This window comes from Puma concolor, chromosome B1, assembly GCF_028749965.1.
Source record: "Puma concolor isolate L17-30 chromosome B1, mPumCon1.1.hap2, whole genome shotgun sequence".
Classification (NCBI taxonomy): Eukaryota; Metazoa; Chordata; class Mammalia; order Carnivora; family Felidae; genus Puma; species Puma concolor.
Window position 1 is genome coordinate 157,228,825 of NC_141670.1, and position 16,745 is coordinate 157,245,569.

Sequence of the window (16,745 nt, forward strand, 5' to 3'; positions counted from 1 at the left end):
AACAGACATGGCCATCTCATCTCTTGGGAACTTACAAGATGGAACCTAATTTCATCTATCCAAGAGTCAAAAGCATTTATTTTGGCCAAGTGTAAATGTAGTACATTTAATAGTCAAGATACAACCAAGGAACTTGCCTCCACACAAAATCAACCACAGTTATTTCAGCTGACAATTCTCACTTTGAGAAACCACCGGGGGGGGGGGGGGGGGAGGGCTTCCACAAATGACTCACTCAGTGTGCTTAAAGCCATTTCACTCTGCAGATTTGTCACTTTCCAGACACATCCCATCTAATTCAGCCACTTGAGAGGATCCATTGTAACTATTTTTTTGCAATAATTATAAGATTAAGGGCTTATTTTGGGAGCCATTAATAATATCAATAAAAGGATTAAAACATTTTCAATGAAAATCATAAAGAGATCAAAGAGCTAGTGAAGTTAATGCTTCTGCTACATTGAAATCAAAAGCTAATAACCACTGAAAAGCAGAATCTCCTCCTCAACCCACACTTCAAATGGATTCAAAGAATCCACTTTTGTATGTTGTTCTGACAGAAACAAATAAAGTAACAATTTAGTCACAGTGCCCATTCATTCTACTCATGGAAAACCAGGCAGGACAGACCTGTTACCACCTTGCGCAAGATGATAATTCAACTTTTTTTTTTAATTTTTTTTTTTTCAACGTTTATTTATTTTTGGGACAGAGAGAGACCGAGCATGAACGGGGGAGGAACAGAGAGAGAGGGAGACACAGAATCGGAAACAGGCTCCAGGCTCTGAGCCATCAGCCCAGAGCCTGACGCGGGGCTCGAACTCTCAGACCGCGAGATCGTGACCTGGCTGAAGTCGGACGTTTAACCGACTACGCCACCCAGGCGCCCCAATAATTCAACTTTTTTAAGCAGATCATCAGAAAATTTAATTATAGTGGAGGCAAGTCAAATGTGTAACAAGAAGAGATCCACAATGAGAGAGAAACACATGAAGAACCAAATGAAACCAAATGAACTTATATCAAGAGGAATCCCTAATTTAAAATTTTTATTTCTCATTAATACTCACCTTATCATGACTTAGGTTTTAGAAACAAACAAAAGCCCTCAGATTTGCTCAGAGAGACCATTATCCTTCAAGTGTAATGCAGATGCTTTGGTCAAAAACCTGGCATATTGTAATTTCAATTAATAACCTATATAACAGTAATTTATAGAAAATAAGATAGCGATTCTACCAATTTATTAATCACACACATAGATATCAGAATTTTAAGCATCGAGAAGACAAAAGGTTAAAGTTATTGATTTTGTTTTTTATGTACTTAAATTTGTTTATTTTTACATATGTTATGATTTCCCCTATATTTTAAGAACACTTGAAATAATGGAAGAAGTGTCTAAATAGAAAAATTATGAAAAAAAAATTCACTAGATAGGTCATTTGATTATTTAAAAATTACTTTGTGAGCATATAGTCAGAAGGTATGAATGCTTATAGTAAATTAATGACTTCACTAATTTCTGAGAAATCATAGTAATAGTGAACAACTATTTGTAAGATATGTAATATTTAGCCAATTTATCAAATAATTTTAGTATAATTTAAACCTTTTACAGTGTGGATTCCTATTGACCAGTCTCTGCAGAATTGAAGACCTTCTTTTCCTTTTCCAGTGATATCGTATGATACCTTAACTTACCTTATTTGAATATGGTAATATTTTGATTCGTTTAAATGAATTACGTAAACTAAATAATAAAGAAATAATTTTTCATTGTTTTCAAGGCCAAAAAAATCATGAATCAATAGCCTTTTACTACATTTTGATTAATGGCTATAAAAATTGCTTATTAATTTTTATTCTTTTTCCTACACTGAAAGGAAATATTTATTAGCATTAAAATAATTTTTCTGTAGCTTCTAGAGAAAATTACATAAAAGTCTGTTTTTGAAAACTGTGAAAAATTTAGTTTCTCATCTAATCATCCCAGTTCCAAAGCACTCAGAGTAGACCAGGCAACTTAATAACTAATCTAATAAATTTTAATAACGTCCAAATGCCATTTGCAATTTCTAATACTAGCATTTTAGTAATATGGGGAACTAATTTGATATGGAAAAAGTAGTTCAAATGATTCTAAAACACACATACTATTTGTGTTCTTACTTAAGGTCCATAGGTCACACAGATGCAGGCTGAGAGCTTACATTAAATGCACCCAAGAAAAAGATTATTAGAAGTATCATACCTTTGGGACATAATCTTATAGGCATCTGGCAGATAGCATCGTATATTCTCCATCTGAGCAGGGTCAGAGTCACAAATTTTGTCATCAGTCCTCCCATAGTTGGCACTTTCTATCATGATGACATCTGTTCCTGGACAGCGGAGCTCAATGGGGTAGCTCTCACAGGAGAGCTCTCTGCGGACCACAGCCATCGGAATTGGGGCACGGCTGAAAGCTACAGGAAGGAGGAAGAAGAAATGTAAGTCGTCTTTATTATGCACAAAGGAGAAGTACACGTGTTTGCCTATCCAGTGTTTGAGATACACTAACACCAAAAACACAAACTGGGCGCAATTAACAATTTTAACTAAAATAGAATATTTCTCACTTCAATAACTTTATTTTTAAAAATCTAAGAATAACAGATATTTCTTAAAAATACTATCTAATACAGTTTTCGTATACATGGGGAAAAAAAACCCTCTGGATTTTCTAAAATTTTGGCTGTTATATGAAATAAAGACTATAAAGAAATATTACCCCCCTCTCCCCCACTCAAAAATATTATCCAGTTTGTAGAGAAAGATTCTCAGGTAAATCTGAGGGGTAACATGCATGTGTTTTGTTTTATTTTATAGAAAGTATTACCCCAAAATTGCATTTTTGTTGAGTCATATCGTCTTAAGTATTCTATTTCAACTTTAAAACAGTTTTCATTTTTCAGTAATAATTAACATAATCAGTGCACTTTATGATTTAATTGTAGGGATAATAAGTGTTCTACAAGAAAATAGAGATTTGTATGGAGAAAAAATAAATTTGCCTTCAGCTCCCTCCACACACTTTCCCCAGCCCCCACCGCCACTGTCAAGAGATAACCAGTTAGAACTGTGATGACTCTCCTACTAGAATTTTCTACAGAAAAAACAAATAGACATTGTAAGGATCCTCCTACTCCTTTTTACATTTTATTCAGGTATAACACACTACACATGTTGTCTGATACCTTTATCTATTTATTAATTTAATGGATATCTCTTTTCATCTGTGTATTGTAGCCCTCAGTTTTAATGGTTGCATTATATATACTTATAAACATTATACAATTGATCTTATGTTGATGGGCATTTGGGAATGTTTGAATGTTTTAGTCATAATACTGCAAAAAAGCATAAACATATCTGTATACCTTAGCTATAGTATTTTAGAAAAAAATATAGTTATCCCAATATATTTTATAGTATATTTTTATACCATAAATGAAATTGGTGGATCAAGAGGGAAATACATTTCAAGTTTGGCAAATGTCAACAACTAGATATCCAAAAAACTTAATAAATATGCACAGCTCTACCAGGATCACTTTTCATTTCAAAATTACATATTACCAATTCCCTTAAATTTGGCCGATGTGGTAGACAAAGAATGATACAGTGTCCTTTTTAAATTTTTTCAGTATTCTATTTGTACAATGAAACATATTTTCATGTTTATCAATCCTTCATATTCCTTTTATTTATGAATTGTTTGCTTATATTTATACATGGTTTGCTATTGTAAAAGTTCTTTTTATAGCAAGAAAATTTTAAAAATATCCTTTATCTTGGTGGCAAATATGTTCTTTTAGTTTGTTGTTTGATTTTAGATGTTTGCTGAACATATATATTTCATCTTTATACAGGGAGTTACCCATCTTTTCATGTCAAGTTTAAGTTTCCCACTCCCAGATTGTGAACATAATCAGTATATTATTGGAAGAAAGTCAAATGTTTAATTGTAATAACTCAGGTTTTCTTTTAAAAGCATAGAATTGAAATTCTCAATTAAGTGTTTACCAACTATCTAATAAGTTGATTTCTACATAAGAGATTTAATTATGGAAATAAATTGGAAGTATAAATATGCATTAATATTTTATTAATTCACTAATGTGTACATATATAAAAATATGTATTTAAAATATGCAACTTTTATTGTGGCTCTCTTACTAAGCATGAAATGTGAAAGGAAAGGAAGGGAGGAGAGGAACAAGGAAGTGAAAATAGAGTAGAGGTGGGTAAGAGAGAAATTTTATTCTATAAATATTTTCACTTGAAACTTAGAGGAAATATTTGGTTTGTGAAACCATAACTATTATTTCAAAATTGAGAATGACATTAGTTTTTACCTCATTTCTATAAAGTTTTGGAAAAGCTATAACTGTACCATACACCCCATGTATAACTTGTGAGCAGGTCACTTAAAGTTCTCAAGAAGCACACACAGGTAATTCCATTCTGGTTGTCATTCAACATCTCCTTTGTGTTCTCTCTCTCTCTCTCTCTCTCTCTCTCTCTCGCTCTCTCTCTCTCGCGCACACACACACACACACACACACACACACACACACACACACAAGAATCTAGCACATCCACAGCATTCATGGGAGAGTTAACATAATTAGAGGTTGGTTGTAACATTATTTTTAACATTTGGTCTTGAGCCAAAATTTTGACAGGGTATTCCCACAATAGAGAGACAATGCATTTCTATTGTTTCTAAAATAAAATATCCTTGTTTATCTATCACTCTGAAATTAGATGGCTGTTAAAACATGAAGTCCTTTTTAATAATGAGATTCTATTTTTAAGGATAAAGATATTTTCATTACTGTACTTAGTATTTTAAGTAATGGAATCATTGAATGATAAAAATATTCCAATTTGGCAATCCAGTTTCCTGATTTGGTCAATTTGAATGGGATCATAGAGGTTGTTTTTGTTTCTTTGGGGTTTTTATTTTTTGTTTTTAATAAAACGTTTTGAAATCAGAATTTCCAGTAAATTTTTTAGCATTTGCTAAAAGGCAATTTGTTTCTTAACTTCAGTATAACTATTTAAAAAATACCATTGAAACTGCTTCCAAACATTGAATTGATCTGGCTATATTTTAACTTAAACAATTAAGTTAAATTAAGTTAAAAAAAAAAAAAAAAACAAGCTAATTTAACAAGGAAACAAAACAAATAAGCAAATCATACAGTCAAAGCATCTGTTTGACTAAGTGGACAATTTGGTTAATTAAATTCATCAATTTTTGTCAAAACATGTGTATGTAGACATAGCTTTATTCTGGTTCTCAACTGTCAAAATTATGATTTAGAACCAGACACTAGACAGTTGCAAAGTCAACTAAAATGTGGAGGCCAAGATTTTCCATGTATCTCTTTTGACCCTGTAAGAATTATGCAAAAGTGATATATATATATGGCAATTTTTACAGAGAGCCAGAGTTGATTTGTGGATGCTTTCTTCCATTTAACATATAATTGCATTTGTATCAGTAACCTAGTGATAAACTGCACTCCTAAATGATGGATGCTTTGTTTAAAGGAATGTATTACTGGAAACTATAACATTATCTAATTAGCTATTTAAATTACTTTTAATTATGTTGCTAAATGCTTTAATCAGCAACGAAAGTCCAATGGGGGAAAAATATGCTTTAAGTTAAAAGTTGTGTTGTTTCTTGTTTTTTAACCATTCAGTTACCGTGCTAACAAGAGACAGATTTTCCCTAAAGATTAAGACATGGAAAATGTCAACAATTCAAATGCAGGAGAGTCCGTGAAATCATCTATTACATACTGTATCAGAGTAATGTTACATTGGGCATTGTGAAGTGGCTGTGGAAAAATAATGTGAGGCAAAGAAGGCATATTCTAGAACTCCTTCTCACTTTTATTCCATTTGTTAATCTGTTATAACAAAAAATAGAGTATTATAATTTGATGTGTAATAGATATTAGCTGAATAAACTGGAAAAATTTCAGATGTAAAATCTGATAACCGGGTACTATGTAGTATATACTATGGAACTACCCACTGACCACAGAACTAAGGAGTCATGGATGAAATTAATCTTCTCCTCTAAGATGGCCAGAAACTCAGCAACTGCCCGCGTTCCATGGCAAACACACACCTAATGAAAAGTGCTCCTGGCCAGGGATTAAATAACAAGAGAAGAAACCCCCTCTTCTTGCTCACTTGTTTGCAGCACAAACTACTTTCATGTTTTGTTTTTCTGAGGCCTCAAGCACTTGTTGTTGAAACCTCTTCTTTCTCTCTTCGGCCTCTCTCTTCTACTGTTAAGCCCTCTTGGTGACGTTTGACTCAAAATGCCCTAAGTCCTTGGTGAACTGTGGATGGTAATAACAAAGACACCGGTCTAGGGACGGGAGGTGGAGGTGAAGGCAGAGAGTAAAAGCTGGTGGCCAAATACTAGTCAAATGATTCTTTATGGATCCCAACCAAGTACGGGGCTCAGAGACCTGCTAGGAGAACCTTAGGGTTTTAGAGGCGAGCTTTCAAAGAAGGGAATGTTACTTGAGACATAGGATTTTAGGGCACAGGATATCTGTCGATAAGAATAAGGCTAAACACAGACACAGAGGCAAGCAGCCAGTTAGTTGAGTGAGAGCATAACCCGGTGTAATTAATTATGTTTTAAATGTGGTGAATTTAAGAAGTCAGAATAACATAAAAAATTTTCAACTATTAATTGGGTTCAGAAGTAGAATACAGGCTAAAATTATGGTAAGGACATGAAGTGGTGTACTGGGTAGCTATAGAGAAGAAGGGGATGGCTGCAGAAGTTGGAATATCCATAAACACTAAGGAGGAGAAGAGTCCCACAGAGAGAGGCTCTGTGGATCTATTCAAGGAAGAATCTGATTAAACAGACTAAGCTGCCTACCACTTACCTACCACTGCTTTGAGGATAAGGAAACTTACTTATAGGACAGATGAATCTGTGTGTGTGTGTGTGTGTGTGTGTGTGTGTGTGTGTGTGTGTGTTTGCATGCGCATGCGTGCACAAGCACGTGTGCATTTCCCCAGGTCAAGTCTTCAATGCCCTATTTAAATCTGGTTGGATTTTCCATGAATTATTCCACATACTTAAGAACCCATTCAAAAAAATAAAGCCTGTAGCCTAATCTGCATTTAGCAGAGACTGAAATCTTCAGCCTGCTCTATATGTTTGTTATGAATATAAAAATATTAGCAAAACAGCTTATGTTTGTGTTTATCTTCCATTCCTTTACCTTTGTGCTTTGTTTAACCCAAATCCTGTGTATTGAAATAGAATTAAATCTACCAAATAATTTTTTTTAAGAATGGATAAGAGAATGCAAAATAGAAGGCTATTTTGTGGCAGTAAGGACAAGATGATTGCTTTCAATGAATAATGACAGAGAACATATTTGATCTATATTTAGGAACAAAAAGAAAACTGCATGATTTGGTGATTGGCTGAACAAGAAGAATAAAAGGGAGGGTAACAAAAATAACTACCATGCTTCTGGCATAAGCAAATGGCTAGATTATCGTGTCATGAACAGAATCTGGTAGGAAGTTGAATACAGGTTAATGACTCAGAAAGGAGATCTTTATAAATTTGAAAATTGTAAGGTAGTATCTGAAATCAGAGCAGTAGATAAAATAACCTAGGGAGGGAAATACAGATTTTCTTAAAGAGGTCCATATGGCAGTTTTCAAATATGTTTACAATTCTTTGACAGTTCTCCATTTTTATTCCCTTTTCATTTGAAAAGACACTACTTAGGCACTCACTTCTAATGGACATAATGTGGTAGAAATGAGTGTGTGATTTCCAAAAGTAGTTCATTAACAAGATACTGCAGCCTGAGGCTCTCTCTTGATCACTCATTTTGTGCAAAGCCAGTCACCACATCTTGAGAACACTGGACCAGCCCAATGGAGAGGTCAATGGAGAGGACAGCCAAGCAAGGCAGGTTGGTCCTCCAAATACCAGAAATCCTGTTTTTGAGGAAATACAACTCTATGAGAGACACTGAGCCAGAATCAACTAAGTAAACTACTCCCATATTCCTAACCTAAAAAAACCAGAGCAGATGCTAAATGCTTATTGTTTCAAGCCACTGAAGAAATGTTTAAAAGGTGGACCCTGAAACCAGTAGACAGATATTGAAGAATTATCAAATCAATAAAAGAAAAATATGATGAATGACCCACACAGAAAGTCTAATATTACCATCCCTTTGCTCAAATGATCACTTAGACCACCAGATTAAATATATATACATACATAATTTTATTTATAATTTAATTTATATGAAAAAATATACAAATAAATGTGTATACACACACATACAGTTTTCAGCACTTAAAAATGATTATTACTAGGTGCTAAGAACATTTTTTCCCCTGTATGTCAATAATCATGGGGTGGGGGGAGCTCTTTTGAAAACTTTAAAAAAGGAAAGAGATCGGTCTCTTATAAGAAAAAAAAGTAAAACTATTTGTAAATCACAGTTAATGATTTTAAAGGTGTTTCTTAATTATGGAGAGGGAAACGACTATCTGAAAGTGGGTTAGTTTCTACTTATCACCAATGACTTAAAAAAAAACAAAAATAAAACGTCATTACTTACATGCTGCCCCAAAGCAAATACGTCCAATTTTAAGTTTCAAGAGAACCTATGACATAATTTTCTTAAGTATGTGTATTTTCTCTGTACCATTTTACATGCCAGCACACTTATCCAAGTTTTAAAAAATGTGCTCTGAAAGTCAAGTCTGAAATATTTGGCAGCAAAAAATAACATTTGAAACCCAATGAAATATCAACCTATCATGTACTTTCTTTAAAAGTACATCTGCTGTTGGCAAGGATGTGGTGAAAGGGGAACCCTCGTACACTGTTGGTGGGAATGCAAACTGGTACAGTCACTCTGAAAAACAGTATAGAGGTGTCTCAAAAAGTTAAAAATAGAACGACCCTATGACCCAATTGTAGTATTAGGTATTTATCCAAAGAATACAAAAATACTGATTCGCAGCAGGGGGCAGAATGTTGATAGCAGCATAATTAACAATAGCCAAATTATGGAAAGAGCCCAAATGTCTATCGACTGATCAATGGATAAAGAAGATATCGTATATATATATTATATATATATATATATATAAAATATATATCTCCACTACAATATATATATTTCGAATACACTGAATTTCAACATATTTATTTCAGCAAAAAACACATATAATTTAAATATTATAGTATTTAATTAAGTGTTTCACAGTGACAATTAAAACTGAAGAAATAACCTGGGGTGCCTAGGTGGCTCAGTCAGTTAAGCATCTGACTTTGGCTCAATGCTGACAGCTCAGAACCCAGAGCCTGCTTCAGATTCTGTGTCTCCCTGTCTCTCTGCCCCTCCCCTGCTCACTTTCTCTCTCTCTCTCTCAAAAATAAATAAACAAAACTAATTAAAAACGAACTAAAGAAATAACCAAAGGCAATTATGGTCTGAATGGAAAATACAAAACAAAGCAAAATAAATAAAATAAATAAATCAACAAACCCCCCAAAAAACATGAAATTTAAAATTTCTGAAATTACATGAAAAAAAAGTACTACTGAGTGGAATATTATAAAACAGTTAATGAATGTCAAGCTATTCTTTTGACTTAAGGAGCTTTAGCATGAGGGTAACATTAATTGTGCTTTTTGAGGATACATATACAAAATCGTGGTCTTCAAGTGAAATTGTCCACACAGAGAATGTCTAAAAATTTAGCAACTGTTTGAATAAATGAATTCATATCTACTTGTTATGACTTTTCAACGTTCAATAAAATTATATTCCACACTATCTTCCAATTATATTCATGAGGGATAAAATTTCTAAAACTGTGTCAATTTTCACCTATACCAATTATTCCAATCTTTTTCTAAATGTTAAAAACTCAAAACTGGCTGTTCAATACGTTCTTAAGAGTACAATTTATAATTTCAAGATAAATAAAAACTCAGTGAAAAGAATTACACAATTAAAAAAAATAAAGAAGATATGCTAATGTAATTCTCAATGCATACTGATCACCTACAATGTGGCCGCTGGGAGTTATTAACCATAAGGCATGGGTGTTGTTTAAATTCTTCCTCCACACTGGGGATTATCTCAGACCAAGGAGTGGTTCTGCACAGAATGGGATTCCAAAAATGTGGTAGAAGAAGCTTCAGAGTTATCACATAAAATCAAGAAAATGATGAAAATTCACGTGTGTGATGGTTAATTTTATGTGTCAACTTGACTAGGCTACAAGATGCCCAGGTAACTGGTAACAGATCATTTCTGGGTGTGTCTGTGAGGATGTCTCTGGAAAAGAGCATTTGATAAAGTATGTTAATAAAGAAGATCACCCTTACCAATTTAGGTGGATTATCATCTAATCTTCTGAGGGCTCAAATAGAACAAAAAAGCAGAAGAAGTATGAATTTGTTCTCTGCTTGAACTGGTATATCCATGTTCTCCAACCCTCTGACATCGATGCTTCTGGTTCTCAGGCCTTTAGACATAGACCAGGATGCACACTTAGTGGCTCTCCAGATTCAGGCGTCTGAACTCAGACTGAGACTTACACCACTGCTTTCCCTGGTTCTCAAGCCTACAAGTTGGACTGGAATTATGCCACTGGCTTTTCTGTGCCTCTAGCTTGCAAACACTAAATCATGCGGGGCTTCTCAGCCTCCATAATTACATGAGCCAATCCCTCACAATAAATCTCTTCATACTAATATTATATATTAGAATATAATGTAATATAATAAAATATAATATATATGTGTGTGTATATGTGTATCTTTATATATCTATATCTTTATATACATCTGTATCTTTGTATATATATCTTTATATATGTCTATATACATATGTCTATACACACATGTATATACACGTCTATACACACATGTCTATACACACATGTCTATACATATATATATATATATATATATATATATATATATATATATATATAACATATACACACATATAATACCCCTAAATATGGATCCATATATATGGATAATTGTGATATATAAAATGTTATAGTTTCAGAAATTTTATTCATCAATATGGTTGGAAAACAATCTGGAAAACACAGACTAACAATGTGAGTGTGGCAAGTCACAAAAACCAAGAGATGGTATCCATGATTACTAAAAACAAAAGGTTACAGGATAATGACACCAAGACCAGAAGAGTAAAAGTCTGGAGCAAGGAGGACAGATGGGGCAGAGGATTTAGAGCAAAAGTACTGAGAATCTTCCTAAGTGTCTCCAGAGAATTCCAGAAGCTTGTAGTTAGAGAATGCACACACCTATGCAAGGCTTAAAACATCATAAAGCACAATGAATTATGTAGAACCCATTAAAAAATAACGGAATGATAAGTATGTGCTTGGATGCTTAAAAAAGATTTCTTGAAGGCAGCAAGCTTGAGTCGGACATTAAAGATGAAACAATATGTGAATACAGGAGGAGAAATAACAAAATATTCCATCCAGATCAAAATTCTGAGTAAAGAAAGAGGTACTCAGAGTTCTGAGAGGATTTCAAACAAAGATCTGCACCTCCTTGTTCATTGCAGCATTGTTCTCAATAGCCAATACATGAAAACAATCTAAGTGTCCACTGATGGACAGATGGATAAAGAAGGTGTGGCATATATACATACATAATGAATTATTATTCAGTCATGTAAAAGAAGGAAATCCCTCCATGTGTGATAACATGGATAGATCTTGAGTATATTGTGCTAAGTGAAATAAGTCAGACAGAAAAAAGACAAAGATCACACTTATATGTGAAATCTAAGAAAGCCAAACTCATAGAAACAGGGAGGTGAACAGTGGTTGCCAGAGGCTGGGAATGAAGGAAATAGGAGGACGGAGGTCAAAATCCATAAGCGTCCAATCTTAAGATGAGTAACTTCTTAGGATCTAGTGTACAACACAGTGATTATAGTTCACAATTCCGTATTATGACTTAAAGGTTGCTGGGGTAGATTTTAAATGTTCTTACCAGAAAAATAAATGGCAATTATGTGAGGAGATGAAGATATTAACTAATCCTATTGTGGTAATCATTTTACACACGTAAGTACATCAGTCAATGCACTATACACTTTAAACTTACACAATATTATATGTCAATTATATATCAATAAAGCTGGGTTAGAAAGAAGATACATTCACAAGGGAATCAGAAGCAGATGGCAGAACCAAGCAGTGGTCAAATCAGAAAGAGCATTAAAATCAGATTCAGAATACAGTCCAAATTATATAGAGCAGTGTTAGATTACAGTGTAATATGATATCATAACTATATTAATATAATTAATCTTAAAAAGCATTAGCCAATAGATTATTCAAACAGTAAAAGATACCAGATAGTAGAAAGAAAGATAACAGAGTGTGCAGTTAATGAGGAAGATGTTGTGATGAGGGTGAGATGATGATGATAATTGCTGACATTTATCGAGTGCTTTCCATGTGCTGGTGCTTTAAAAGTATCATTGCATTTCAAAACCAAACAATAAAGGCTTGGCAATATTATCATCCCTATTTAGTACACGAGGAAACTGCAGCTTAGCCAAAAATGGTAAGGATGGGAGGGATGGGCTAGAAACTTATGTAGGTAACAGATGCAATGACTCTCCTTGTGTGCCACACAGAGAAAACAAAGGAAGGGGGCTTCTCCTAGGAAACACATAAGGCAATATGAGAATATCACCCTAATAATCAGTAATACAAAGTTCACAGATTCTCACTGTTTTAGAGACATGAAGTCTAATTCCTGAATATAAAATGTAAATATTCTATTTATTGTGCCTAGCAAGGTTTTTTGTTTGTTTTATTTTAAATAGCATAAAACATAATAGCATATTATTACTATTACTATTCTGACAATTCTAAGAAATTCTTTCCTAACACTTTGATATTATATCACAAAAATTAATATGAAAATTTCTTTGTGTAAAAACTGCAGTAAGATGGAAAATCATTACTTAATTTTAAAATGTGGCATTAATTTTCAAATGTAGTATTTTACTTTCACTGCAGCATATAAATAAGTAATGTTCTTTATTTCAAGTCAACAAACCTAAAGTTTATCTTATTATTTTTTTATTTTTTTATGTTTATTTATTTTTGAGAGACAGAGAGAGAGCCGGGGTGAGGCAAAGACAGACGGAGACACAGAATCCGAAGCAGGCTCCAGGCTCTGAGCTGTTAGCACAGAGCCTGACACGGGACTCAAACCCACGAACTGTGAGATCATGACAGGAGCTGAGGTCGGACACTTAACTGACTGAGCCAGTCAGGCACCCCAAAGTTCATGTTATTCTTATATTACAACCAAGGAAATCTGTAGTCATACAGATTCTGACAGAAGAAATGCGTAAGAAATTTAGTGAAGGGTAAACATAAAATTTTGAATGAACAGTGATGTCACAGATTAAAACGGAGCAAAATTTAATTCTGAAGGAAAGAATTCCTAAACAGTGAATAAATGCTCTAGGTCACAGCACACACCATTCAGAAATACATAGGCAGCACTTCCATTGGCTCCCTCCTCCCCATCCCACCACACACAATTCACCCGAAAGGATAGAGATTTCAGTAGCTTATAATTTTTTGTTTTATCCTAAAGAGGAGTAATACTAAGGCATTTCTTTCTAACACAGCAGCATAAATCTTCTGCAGAAGAGCCCTGGTAATAACCTCTTGGGTAATCTTCAACACTAAAAAACATACAACAGTTTTTATGTAAATCATTCACCCACAGCTCTATAACAGCTTTTATTTATTTGTTTATTTGTTTATTTGTTTGTTTGTTTATTTATTTATTTATTTATTTATTTATTTATTTATTTATTATATCCACTCACCCAGTGTTGAACTGTTAGTACCTATGCAGTCCACCTGGAAGTAGAACATTATACCTAGCCATAAAGAGCCTGACCAAATCTGTTAGCTCAACACTGTTACATTTTCTAACCAAAGATCTGGATCATCTGTTTAGAGCAGCTAAAAGTTACATTCATGCCACTGGAATGTATTTGTTGGGAATAAGTATTTGAAAATTAACTGTGCTGCTTACAGAATGAAATGTTTATCTTTTATTTTATTGCCAGTGAAAATATTTATTAGCAATGTTTTCAAGCAAATAGATTTTCATTAAGAAGTTGACTCACACTGAATAGTAAAAGTAAATCCTGTCTTAAAGACTGGGAATCTCTAAATATTTAATAATATCAGTAAATGAGGAAATGTATTAACCAACCCAATCTCTCAACCTATAAAACGTCCAGATCCTTGCCAAATACTCAAACTGTGGGATAGGAAGGGTAGCCAGCTAATTTTTTTTTTTCATAAACACCGATGACAATTTTCTATCCAAAACAGAAAGAAAACAGGATGAGAAAAAGCCTAGCCAGAATGAAACTACAGATGCTAGGCAAAACAAACAAAACAAAACAACAAACAAACAAACAAACAAAAACAGCACAAACTAGATAATTCTGGACAATAAGTGAAGATCTTTTAAGTGAAAGTGAAATCTCTTTGGGCTAGTTCAAAAATGAATTCTCACCTGCCACCATTTTGAGGCAAAGCCACCAGAAACACTCTGGATACACACATTTTTATCTTCTTTTTAACAACCATAAAAACAACACAAATATCCTGAAAGGCAGAAAAGCAGCTCACACACTTAAGATTCTAAAGCCTTATAAACTGACTTCCAAACCACATTTGAAAAAAAAAAAAAATCACAGGAAATACGTGATAAAAGCTAGACCAAGGATTATTTGTATCCGTAAGAAAACTGTCATGAAATGACATAGGGCATACAGAGCACACTTGTATATTTGTTCATCTCAACCACAAAATATACCATTGAGGTTTGTAAAGCATATTTTCCCACATACAAAAAAAAATTTAATAAAAACTCTTTATAGAATACATTTTCAGGGACAAAAGCAAGTTTCTTGAAATAGGTTAAAGTCAAAGTTACAAACATCCTCCCCAATGTTTCCTCAAATCATTAGACAAATAAATTGTGAACTAAACAGGCATTTTCAAAGTGATGGTTGAGAAACACATTCTGTTATGCCTCAATGATCAATATCAATTCTCCACATCAATGATTAACTTCATTTACTCATTCAACAGACATAAATTGGGCACTAGGACAGTGTCAGACACTGTTCCAGGTTGTGGGTATTCAATGGTCAATAAAACATTGATTCATGACCTCATGGAATTTGCCATATAGATGGGGGCAAGGGATAAACATTAAATAAATACACAAATAATTAAGTCCCCAAATAACCATGCGAACCATGATGGAGAAATAGAACAAAATATGATACTCTGAGAGAAAATAGCAGTGTCACCAAATGCTAGCTTGAACGATATGTCTGTCTCTGGTGTACCTAAGAAAGTTCAGAGTGTCCAAAATGATTTTAACAAGAGAATTTTCAAAATTACTAAAGCACAAGTTCAAAATCTCACAATGCTCTGTTATTCAAAATGAATTACATCATTAAGTCTTGCTCAAACTCTTTTTCTTTAATTTTTTAATTCATTAAGTGTACTCTTTAATGGTTTATGTTTATTTTTATTTCTTTTTTTTTATTTTTGAAGGAGAGCGAGACACAGAGCATGAGTAGGAGAGGAGCAGAGAGAGCGGGAAACACAGAATTCTAAGCAGACTCCAGGATCTAAGCTGGCAGCACAGAGCCCTATGCGGTGCTTGAACTCATGAACCATGATATCATGACCTGAGCCGAAGTTGGATGTCTAACCGACGGAGCCACCCAGGTGCCCCGATAAGTGTACTCTTTAACTCCCATCCCCTATTTCCCCTATCTCCTCACCCACTTTCCCTCTGGTAACCATCATTTTGTTCTCTATAGTTAAGAGTCTGTTTCTTGGTTTGTGTCCCTCTTTTTTCTTTCTTTGCTCATTAGTTTGTTTTTTTTTTATTTCACATATGAATGAGGTCATATGATATTTGTCTTTATCTAACTGACTTATTTTGCTTAGCAGTATACTCTCCACCTCCATCTATGTTGTTGCAAATGACAAGATGTCATTCATTTTTATGGCTAAATAATATCCCACTGTGTGTGTGTGTGTGTGTGTGTGTCACTTCTTCTTTATCCATTCTTCTATCAATAGACACTTTGCCTGCTTCTATAGTTTAGCTATTTTATATAATGTTACAATAAACACAGGGATGCATGTATCCCTTTGAATTCATGTTTTTTTTTTTTTTATGGTGTTTGTTTGTTTGTTTGGTAAATACCCAGTAGTGTGATTCCTGGATCAAGGGAACTTTATTTTTAATTTTTTGAAGAACCTCTATGCTGTTTTCCACAGTAGCTGTACCAGTTTGCATTCCCATCAAGAGTGCAACAGTTCCTTTTTCTCCCTATCCTTGACACTACTTGTTGTTTCCTGTGTTTTTTATCTTAGCCATTCTGATAGGTATGAGGCAATATATCACTGTTGTGTTGATTTGCATTTTCCTGATGATGAGTGATGTTGAGCAACTTTTCATCTGTTGGCCATCTGAATGTCCTCTTAGGAAAAATGTCTGTTCATGTTTTCTTCCAGTTTTTTAAATTAGATTA

General features: G+C 33.7%; 1 protein-coding gene across 33 annotated transcripts in view; it reads right to left on the reverse strand.

Annotated features, from left to right (window-relative positions):
* ADGRL3 (adhesion G protein-coupled receptor L3) overlaps positions 1-16,745 on the reverse strand; it is an 847,777-nt gene that overhangs the window by 430,689 nt on the left and 400,343 nt on the right. For all 33 annotated transcript variants that reach the window (XM_086704954.1, XM_086704959.1, XM_086704957.1 and 30 more), the window contains one exon: positions 2,255-2,468. In XM_086704954.1, coding sequence (XP_086561080.1) covers positions 2,255-2,468 — 214 coding nt within the window. The remainder of the gene's footprint in view (positions 1-2,254; positions 2,469-16,745) is intronic.